Below are 9,869 nucleotides of genomic sequence, written 5' to 3'. Positions count from 1 at the left end.
TTCTTCACAATGATAGAGAAAGGGGGGGGGGGGGGGGGGCAACCCCATGGGATTTGCCTGTCTGTTTGGTTGTTTGCTTTGGTAAAAGACTCGGATGTTGTAACGCCCAAAGTTCATTCATTTCCTTCCCAGGAAGTTTATACAAGCTTGCGGAATTGCTCTGGAGCTCAACGAGCGGCTCATTAAGGAGGATCAAGTGGAGTACCACGAGGGGCTAAAATCAAACTTCCGGGATATGGTGAAAGAGCTTTCTGACATCATCCACGAACAGGCATGTACTGCGTGTCAGGAGCACACAGATTTGGTTCTCTGTGCTTGCAAACTAGCTCATGCTGAAACCTCACTCTTCATGTTGTTTAGCTAAATAGAAAAAGGCGAGTAACTGAACGTGAAAAGTAAATTATACACTTGGTGGATTCCTAAAGCCAGTTTCTGCTGATTGAAAGTCTCAGCCTGGTGTTGGTACAGTGTGCTTCAGGGTGGAGTCTTCGCTGACACATACCATTAGTTTCCTGGCTGCCATGGTCATCTGAAATCCTGTGCCATGCTTTGCCTCATGTTTTCTGCATCGTAGGATTCCTGTGATAAGTCACATATTGAAATTCTATGGCAAAATTTCCATTTTCTCAGTTATATCCAGCTTAAGTTCCTTTTTTTAAAATTATTTGTCATTAAAGGATGTTTTCTTCTAATTTTGGCCTAATGCCAGCATACTATTTATGTGCACTGTTGAAATATTTGTGCTAATTTATCCAACTGATGTTTTAATGTTTTCTTGGGCCTTTCTAGGAAAATACTTTTGAATAGTAGCATCAGAGAGGTGAGAGATTCAAAGAACAATTGCACTTCTACCTAATATCGTGCTGTGAAATTAGATGAAAACTGGCTTTCTGAAGTAATCTCTGTACCTCTACTCTTGAATTTTGCCACCATTGTGACAAAAGAAAGCTCCTTGTAGATTTATAGCATCAAGCACATAAAATGAATGGTGCAGACTGAACTATGATTCATAGTACTTGAAATTTAAAAGAGTGTTCTCAGTCTCATTCAACATACAGACCACGTGTGACTTAATTAAAAATGCAACATTTTAAGTCACTAAAAATGTATAGGCACATTCCATAGTTAGGCTGAGCGGTTGTTCAAACTAATGCAAAAAATGTGCAAGTGGCAAAATAATACAACCACATCGGGCTGCTATTTGCAAGTTAGGTTTATTTACAATAAGATAATGGCTATGGGAATCAAACAGTCTTGTTTTGGAAAAGTACAATATAATTTCAGGGAAACAGTACGTGCAGTCTTACGATGGGGCTGAATTTTATTGTAGGAGTATAAGGGAGGATCCACTGGAGAGTAAGTGTCTGCTCCATCCCCCTTACTTTACTTAGATTTCCCTGCTACTCTGACCACCATTTTCTCACTGTGCAAACTACTAATTCTGCAAATTCATAGGTTTGGTTTTTTTTCATGTACATTACCTGCCAGGTATACTCCATCTGCTGAATTTTGCTCAGCAATGTTTGTTCATAGGAGTCTCCACCTGCCTACTCGAAGCTGTTTGCAAGTCGACCTTTCCAAGGCATTGAATTTGCATGCAGCTGCTGGAACTTTTGTGGTTTCTGAATTCTGCAATAGTCAAATCAAACCCAAATCCCACAGGCCTGCACTGTGGCAGTACAATGGTTAAGATTATTTTAGAACAAAGAAGCATTGTTACAGCATGCTCCCTATTATCTCAATGTATTTACAAATCCACTGTCACGTTGTCTTTGGTTAATTGACAAAATATTATAGCAACTGAAATGTCAAAGTGAAGGGCTCGCTGGGACAGATACACGTTTCATTTTGTTCTTGTATTAGATCAAAAGGCAGCCTAAAAGATCACGTTTACTAGCAGAGTTCTTTATGGTTGTATTACGTAGACTTGACCGCTGACTTGAACTTTGTATTGCCGTCAAATGACCTAAGTATCTAACAAATTGAACTTCAATGAATCATGTTTTCCTCTTCTGCAAATTTACTCAGTTAAACGTAAGAAATATATTGCATTAATTTAGAGTTCTCATTGCAAATAACGTATGCTTTTCTAAATATTGTCAGTGCTCCAGAACAACAAGGCAGCGCACTTAGTTTGCGATGGCAGGGCAGATGGGTCACTCACTGGGTCAGTCTGGGACTTATCTGGTGAGTTAGGGAAATGCAAACACAACAAAGAGGTGAACTGCGGCTGGGCAGGTACAGGAAGCCTCGGAGACTGGCAGAAAACTGGATGTCCAGAAACTGTTTATCATGGCCAGTGATCTCAGTTTCATGCCTGTAAATTCTGGCTAACTAGGTGACTGGTGAACCACAGGGTGGAAACCAAATACCCAGTCAGATCCAGAACAGCTCTGCCTGCGCAAGTGGATCCTGGGCTGTAGGAAGGATCAGCCTTCAGGTTATAAAGTCCAAAATCTTGCCACATGGCACAGATATAGTGAGTGCTTGCTGTATTTAGCTGCAGGTACTTCCTGTGCTTACAAAGAAAAGATATTAGAATTCTGTCACTGCTAAGATATAATAAAGAATTGTTGTACGGGGAATTGTTTCTCCACTATCCTGGGTAGCTGTAACCAAAAACTGTCTGGTTATGCACAGAGCAGGGTCTGTATGAATGCTACACAAATTGATAAATTACTCTTCTTTCTCATTTCTTTGTTATGCTGCCTTTGCGAAACAGCTTTGAAGACAAGGTTGGGTATCTCTTTTGTATACCTTTTTAACCAGCTTGATTATTATAATGAACTGATACTTCCACTGAATTTGTGACTGTTCTGTTTTGTCTAGATCTACCATGAAGATACAATGCATTCACCATGGATGCACGACTCCTTACATGTCTTCTGTGCAATCAGCGGAACATCTGGTGATGGAAGTTACTGTTCACTTAGACCCACTGCTGAAATATAAACATATCAGTCCTATTTTACAGAGCTTTCTCAGGAATACTTGGAACTGTGCGAAGGATGTTTGAGAAAATCCGTGATGAGCAAAGATTCAATTTTTTTTTTTCCCCCCCAAAAAGTTGCCATGGTTTCAAACAGGGTGCTTGCTTATTTTGCTGAGCAACATTGAAAGTGCCTGGACATTGCACCACTGTGCTTGTTTTCTACTTTTCTTTTTTTTTAAGCTAAATGTGAGGAGGACATGGAAAGGCAGTTATCTAAGTATCTATTGAATTGCTGAACTATGAATTGAAATGATAACGGCACTCTGTAAAGTTGTACAATGGAATATAATAAAATGTAAAACTACTTTGTAAATAGAAGGAGCATAGAGTATATAGAAATTAGCATTTTTTCATATTTGCTGCTAAAAGCTTTGTTGGACAGGGAACATGAAGGAGAAATTGTAGTCACTGGTGAGAGACCTTCCTCTTCTAAAAACCAACTTGGGGTCCAGATGCCCCTGTTGTGCTCACACAATGACAGTAAACTTGCCCTAGTCTGGAATAACTGAAACCTAGTTCAGAAATGATAATTTTCATACATCCTCTGAGCAGATAATTCTAAAGTAACCTCCATGAGAGCTGAGCTTGCTATAGCACATTTCAGTTTTGGCTAAACTTGCACCGCTGCTGGAGCGTGGATTGTACTCACTGAGGACAACCTAAGAGATCTGGCATTTTATACGATGTCTTCTCTTTACCACTTGTGGTCTCAAACAAATATAAACCCTGAGGACACCCTGCAGTAAGTTGGGAATTATAAAGTGCTTTAGCACCTTTCAGAAAAATTCTGATAATCTGGGAGATGTGCTTTAAAAAAACCACAATGCAGTGCATCAAAAAAACTCTCACAAAACGGAAGGGATTTTTTAACATCGTATGACATGCATGTTCCCTCCTGTTAAACAGATCTATTTTCCGAAAACCTGTTATTTTTGTCTGACAGGTGGTTGGACAAATTGTATTTTCTGGAATTCCTTTGTTCCTTCTCCCCCTCCCTAAAGCTTTAATGCATTATCTCTGTCTCTTTTTAATAAGACACTTTCAGATGCAGGAAGAAGAAAGATCAGTAATTCTTTTACCAGGCAACATTTTTAACATCCATGTTTTTCAGAATCCCAACAATTGTAAATAAGGGTCCAGTGGTTCATATGAGAAGGCTGGGTTTTTTAAGGATCTGTGCCAAATACCATAATAAAAGAACTTCATCTGGGTATTTAGCTTGGATAGAGTGTCTAGAAAATGTTAAGCTTCTAATTTCTGTAACAAAAATTATCTTCAAATCGTAACTGGACCACATTTCAAAATGTTTATTATGCATGGTTCTAAATACCTAAAATTAATTGTCTTCTGAGAAAATAACGTTGTGATCCGCAAATTCACCCATTAGCTGTTGCAAGCAAAATACAGATGTGCCTATGTTACAAACAGACCATGTTTCTGCTGTATGTGCTTTTATGCCAGGCAGGCTCTAAATTTAGCTTAACAGAAAGAGGAAGAGACACTGGAGGGTTTAGATATGGTTACTACCTTACTGATTTTCATGTTTCAACAAATAATATCTGAAGGCAGATAGCGAGAGTTTTCCAAACCACTTTACTACAAGGTGATGAAGCTGTTTAATAGTGGATACATGGCAAGATTTTTTTTGGAGCTTGTTAAACGCTGAACATCAGTACTAAAGGTGTATCTTGAATAAAATGAACAATGATAAGGCGTGGACATCCGAAAGCTCTTGCACTGTAGCTCTTTCAAATACTACAGCTAACCTAATAGTTTTCCTGGAAATGCAGTGAAATTCTTAGTCATGTTTTCTGAGGTCTTTAATGTTCTGAAATAACATTGTTGGGTTAATTTTAAATTGTTATTCCTCATTTTTGCTGGAATTCCAGTGAAATTCGTACTCGTATCTTCACATGTCTTTAATGGTACAAAATGAATTTGTGTTTGAACTTCTCAATTTATTGTTGGTATTGGAGTTGTCCTGTCATTTCAGTTTAATACACTGGAAAGCTGTCTCAGTAATACAGGGAAAAAAGTATTTAATGCAGGTCCAATTAGAATATATACAGGACAGTTCAGAATACACACTTCTATGCTGTTTTGAAGAATAACAAAAATGCTCATGCCCTAAGGAATTTGTTTTCTGTCCTGCAGGTACATAATTTGGCTGGATTTTTAGCAGAAAAATCTCACAAGTAAAATGTGTCCTTTTTAGATGGGTTGTAAGAAGACTGCTAACAAACCAACTTGGGTTTTCTTTACATTTTCACCCATCTAGAAATGGTGGAGAGCGGTCATCAGATGTTCTACAGCTCTGTCTGGACAACAGTGCCAAGAACGTGTTCACATTTTCTCTTCCTATCCTTTTCCTATCTAATTGTCCCGGTTTAGAGAAGTCCCCAGATTTTTCCTTTATCTGGTTGAAATAGCTTAATTGACAAATATATCTGAGAAGCATACTATACATGTGCCTGTTCTAGGTAGCTGGTACTCACATTGGGTACTTCCTATTTGCTGCCTTTTTTGGAAGAATGTAAATGTTTGTTGTTCATTAACACTTTTGTTTTTCTTATACCACCTAAGGAATAGCAGAAGTTTTTTTAGTCTGTAAAAATTAGTAGACATATTTCAAATTACCACCTGGCAGGCACTCTTTCTATATATTAATATAGAAAAGCTATATACTTCAATATGAAAGGCTATATATAGCTACACATACATATTCTGTATATCCACCTCTATTTACTTTAGCTGCAAAACTGCTGGATAACACGTCAAGTCTCCAGAAGGGATGCATTGGCAGTTTTGCAATCGCTCAATTATTTGCAGAAAATGAGAAGAAATAGTATAAATTATCTGTCGGTGAGGATTAAGAGCCCTTGGCTACTCGCAGTATCAGGACTGTTTTGGATAAGGGTACGTTAGAGCCAAATTGTTTGCAAACAGGACATATAAGGTAATGCAGGGTCTGCCAGCACTTTATGTACAAGAACGTGCTTTTAGAGAGTTAGGCACCTAGGGAGAGTAAGCAAAGTGTAAACATTTACTGTCTTCTTTGACTTGCTGCTTTTCTCTCTGCAGAGAGATTAGAAAGTAGTATTTTAAGACAGATAACTTCAGAGATACGTGTCTTTCCCCGAACAAATCTGGAATGCAGAATTCACTGCAGCCAAGGCGCATACTGCTCGACGTTCGAAATTTCATCTGATAACAGAAATTGTCATGAGATAGGCCAACAGATGGCAAATCTTGGATGTGAGAATATGTGTGGTGTGTAACGTATTTGTATAGTTCTGGAAGCCTTTTGAACATATGCCACGTGGTATTTTGATACAGAATAAGAGTTTCCATAAACGTAATACCTTTTGTCTCAAAGTAGGTAAAATATCTTTGTTTTCCCTTCCTCTAGAGACAGAGTCCCATGAACTTGACAGCAGGCTTCAGAATAACCCTACAATTTGACATAACACAGCCTAAAAGACTGGAGGAAAATATAAGTGGAAGTGATGGGCTCAAAAATCTCACACAAATTAAACCCCATCTTACTCCGTTTACTCCCTTGAGGAGAGCAGCGTGTGTTCATTTGATGGTTGCTGAGCTGAGTTCTTCTAATTAAACATGAGGTTCTTACTGGATTGAGAAATACTGTGTACAGCTAATTAGTGTGCAACCTCAGACTGTCGTACTTAACCTTTAAATCATATGCTTCTGTCAAGCAGTGGTGAACCAGTTATGAGAGACATACAATATTTCAGCTATTCTGGATGTAATTTACTCTCTTTTCATGTAATTTTAATACCTGCTACTATATATTCCTAACAGAAGTGTTTTTATCGTGCGTGTTTCTCGTACAAGCTCTGTTTAACCTTCTGTGTGTGACGACAGCAGTACCTCCCGTTTGCCGCGAGTGTTGTCCGATGTACCTGTGATACCGAGTAATAGAACAGCACTGCTCCAGGGCTTTCGCAGACCAGCAATCCTAGATTGCTCGTTTGATTCTGGTTTTCCTTTTTCTTGAAGAATCAATAATTTTGAGAAGAAGCCAGGGCAAAAAACCCCCACATTTCAGTCAATCCAGATAAAAGAGTTTATTCTAGCTCAAAATAAAAGACTACAAAAACAGGAAAAATAAGTGTTGCGATAAACGTGTTTTGCTTAGGTTTTTTTTTCCCTTCACAGAACAGGATGGGGGATCAGAAGCTAATACTGGTGTAAGAGTCAAGGGACTAAAACCTAGTCAAATGAGGCGTCGCATATGCTGCCTCTAAAGATTACTTCAAGGACGTAAGTACTCCAGATGAAATTGTTAACTCTCGATTATTCAGCAGCCAAAAAAATCCTGATTCAGAAATCCTGGAGGAGCACAAATGCCACACATCCAGCTCAGAGGATCCCAAAACCACAATTCATCAGGAAACTGGAGACAGGCATAGAAATGCATACAGTGCATACAATTTATCAATAGAAGTAAGGTGTGACTCACTAGTGAGGAGGTGTCCTTGCCTACTTGCCTAAAGAATATTCAGTAAGCTTATGATCGGGTTACTGCTCTGTTTTGTAGTTTGAATTTTCAAACCCAGACTTTTGCTTTTTGGGATTTATTATCGCTCTTCCCCAACTAACTCGACTTAAATGGCTAGTACGCTAATGTATGTGCCAAGCACAGGCAGTTGTACTGGCTACTACGTGCTGTAACAGGAGTTACGGGTAACTGTCGTCATTTACCTCACAGGGGTAGGGGACAAACCACTTTTTCTATGGTTGTCTTCTACCACTGAGGCTTCCTGTACAGGGCTCTTGCAAGCCTTGGCCATGCCGCTGTAGAAACAGGTTCATGCCCTGCCTGCCTTATGGGTGAAAGAGTTACTCACTTGGCGAATAAATAGACAAATTAAGTAGAACTTCATATTTAGGGGATTGTCAGCAGAAAAGTTGATGCATGGACTTACAGTGGCAATTTATTGGAGACGGATACCTTTTTTGCACAAACATACTTGGTTCCACATCTAAAGTGCTCTTCAAAGGATGTCGTTTTTATTCCACGTAATTTCTGATTTCCGGTGATGCTTGGGCAGCAGCTCGGAGAGAACCTGCAGAGTTCATGGCCGTTTTGAGCACACGTATCACAGACTCTAGATGTTCCCCCAAAGATCACAGGCCGAAAAGGGAGAGGCCCTGTGAGTCAGACCGGGTCTTTTCAGCTCACAATTTTGGATTGTTGTGCCTCAGATCCAGCTGTGTTCTAATTGAGCCCTTTCTTGAACTGACCCCAGCCATCTTCTGAAAAGCCTGTAATTAGGTCAGTTGAGACCTAAAGTATTGACAGAAGCTGCTGCAAAATCAGAATTTGAAAAGGAGGAATCTCGCCATCGGCGTGAGGCAACTGAGGGCTCTGCTGCTCCCAAAAGGGACAGTTCCTCACAGCCCCATTCTGCTGGCTACTGCTGCCTCTTGCTGGCCCTAGTCATCCTGCAGCCACGTCATGCACCAGCACCATTTGTTAGTCTGAGTTAGGGAACATGTACAGGAAAAAATTGTTTTTTTTTTAAATGCATCAGCAAACTCGCTGCACAGCCCCATGATCACTGGCTTTGGTTGCGTGGGTGGAAACTGCAGGAACACACGGCCAAGGGCAGATCACCAGCACGATCGTAAATCAGCTTACACCAAGCATGAAGCCATACCCCAAGTACTTAGTCAACAGATCGGTTGAAAGATACCTCAGGTGTGATTCTGTGAGCTCCAGTAAATACAGCGCAGGCGTATTGTCTGAGGAGAACATGAGCGAGCACGAGATTTGCAACAGCAACATGTGGGACAGGATTCAGTGAGACTGAGAAACTGGAAGTCTCGGGTGGGTGGCAGGGTTCAAAGGCACTGGAATGTGATGACAAGCAAAGCGCTCAGGTAGGAGGGAGAAAGCCAAAGAAAATCATTTCAGCTGCCTCCGATGATGGGCAGGCAGCCAAGAGCATGTGAACCATTGGACGTGCACTTGGCTGTGGCTCTCCCAGGAGAAAGAGTGGACAAAACCGAAAGAAGGCAGGAAAGAAAACACCAGTAAGGAAACCAAAAGCAAGAGCACAGTCACGGGATCTCGGATCAGCTTTTCCCTGCAGAGGCCATCGCTCACAGGCATAGTGGTACTTGCACAGTCTGATCGCAGGCACACAGCTTGAACGTCCCACGTCCCGGAACTTTAAGCCACAATTTTTATTTGATTATAATTGCAGACCCTTGGGCACTTTCTAACAGCAACTAGGAAACTTGCTAAATCCTCTTCTTTTCCCAGGAGTATAAAAACAAACAGGCAGAATTTTAAAAAAAACCAAACAAAACCCAAAAACAAACCAACCAAAAATCCACTAAAAAAAGCCCCACAAACCAAACAAAAAAACCAAAACACAAAAAAACCCCCCAAACATTAACACAGGATATCCCCCACCCTATCATATAAAGATACACTTCCCTTTTTCTAAAAAGAGTATCTGCAAAGCTGATGAAATCTTGCAAAACTCCTTGAAGAGCTGAGTAGATATTGAAACATTCTGCTGGCTCGAGAATAATTCTCACTAATGAATGTTGGTTTGCCTGGATTTGCACTGTTTTTATAATACCTGTATTTGGGTGGCAGCTAGGAGCAAGCCTGCTAGCTACCGCAAAAATCTAGTTCAGAAGAAAAATAACTTATCCCAAATGTTTTCCTGTCCTGGAATGTATCAGAATAACACTTGATAGTTCCAGTTCTGTGGAAATTTGGGAAAACTACTTGCCACATCACACCGATGAAAGTGAGAGAAAAGTTGCAAGTGACCGTACTATGTTTGGAAAGGGCTGAAGCAGAGGGTGTTTGGGGAGGTTTGTAGGAAGAAGAATC

General features: G+C 40.2%; 1 protein-coding gene across 1 annotated transcript in view; it reads left to right on the top strand.

The window, feature by feature from the left end:
- The window catches only part of LOC104544057 (dedicator of cytokinesis protein 11-like), a gene marked incomplete at its 5' end in the record, with an annotated part of 5,889 nt that extends 2,844 nt beyond the window's left edge, over positions 1–3,045 (top strand). The window contains 2 exons of the mRNA XM_010188803.1: positions 133–271; positions 2,830–3,045. Coding sequence (XP_010187105.1) covers positions 133–271; positions 2,830–2,952 — 262 coding nt within the window. The remainder of the gene's footprint in view (positions 1–132; positions 272–2,829) is intronic.
- Positions 3,046–9,869: the final 6,824 nt, after the last annotated feature.

The sequence above is a fragment of the Mesitornis unicolor genome, unplaced genomic scaffold, assembly GCF_000695765.1.
Source record: "Mesitornis unicolor isolate BGI_N332 unplaced genomic scaffold, ASM69576v1 scaffold23287, whole genome shotgun sequence".
Classification (NCBI taxonomy): Eukaryota; Metazoa; Chordata; class Aves; order Mesitornithiformes; family Mesitornithidae; genus Mesitornis; species Mesitornis unicolor.
Note: the sequence above shows the minus strand (reverse complement) of the source record. Positions and strands in the feature narration are given on the sequence as shown.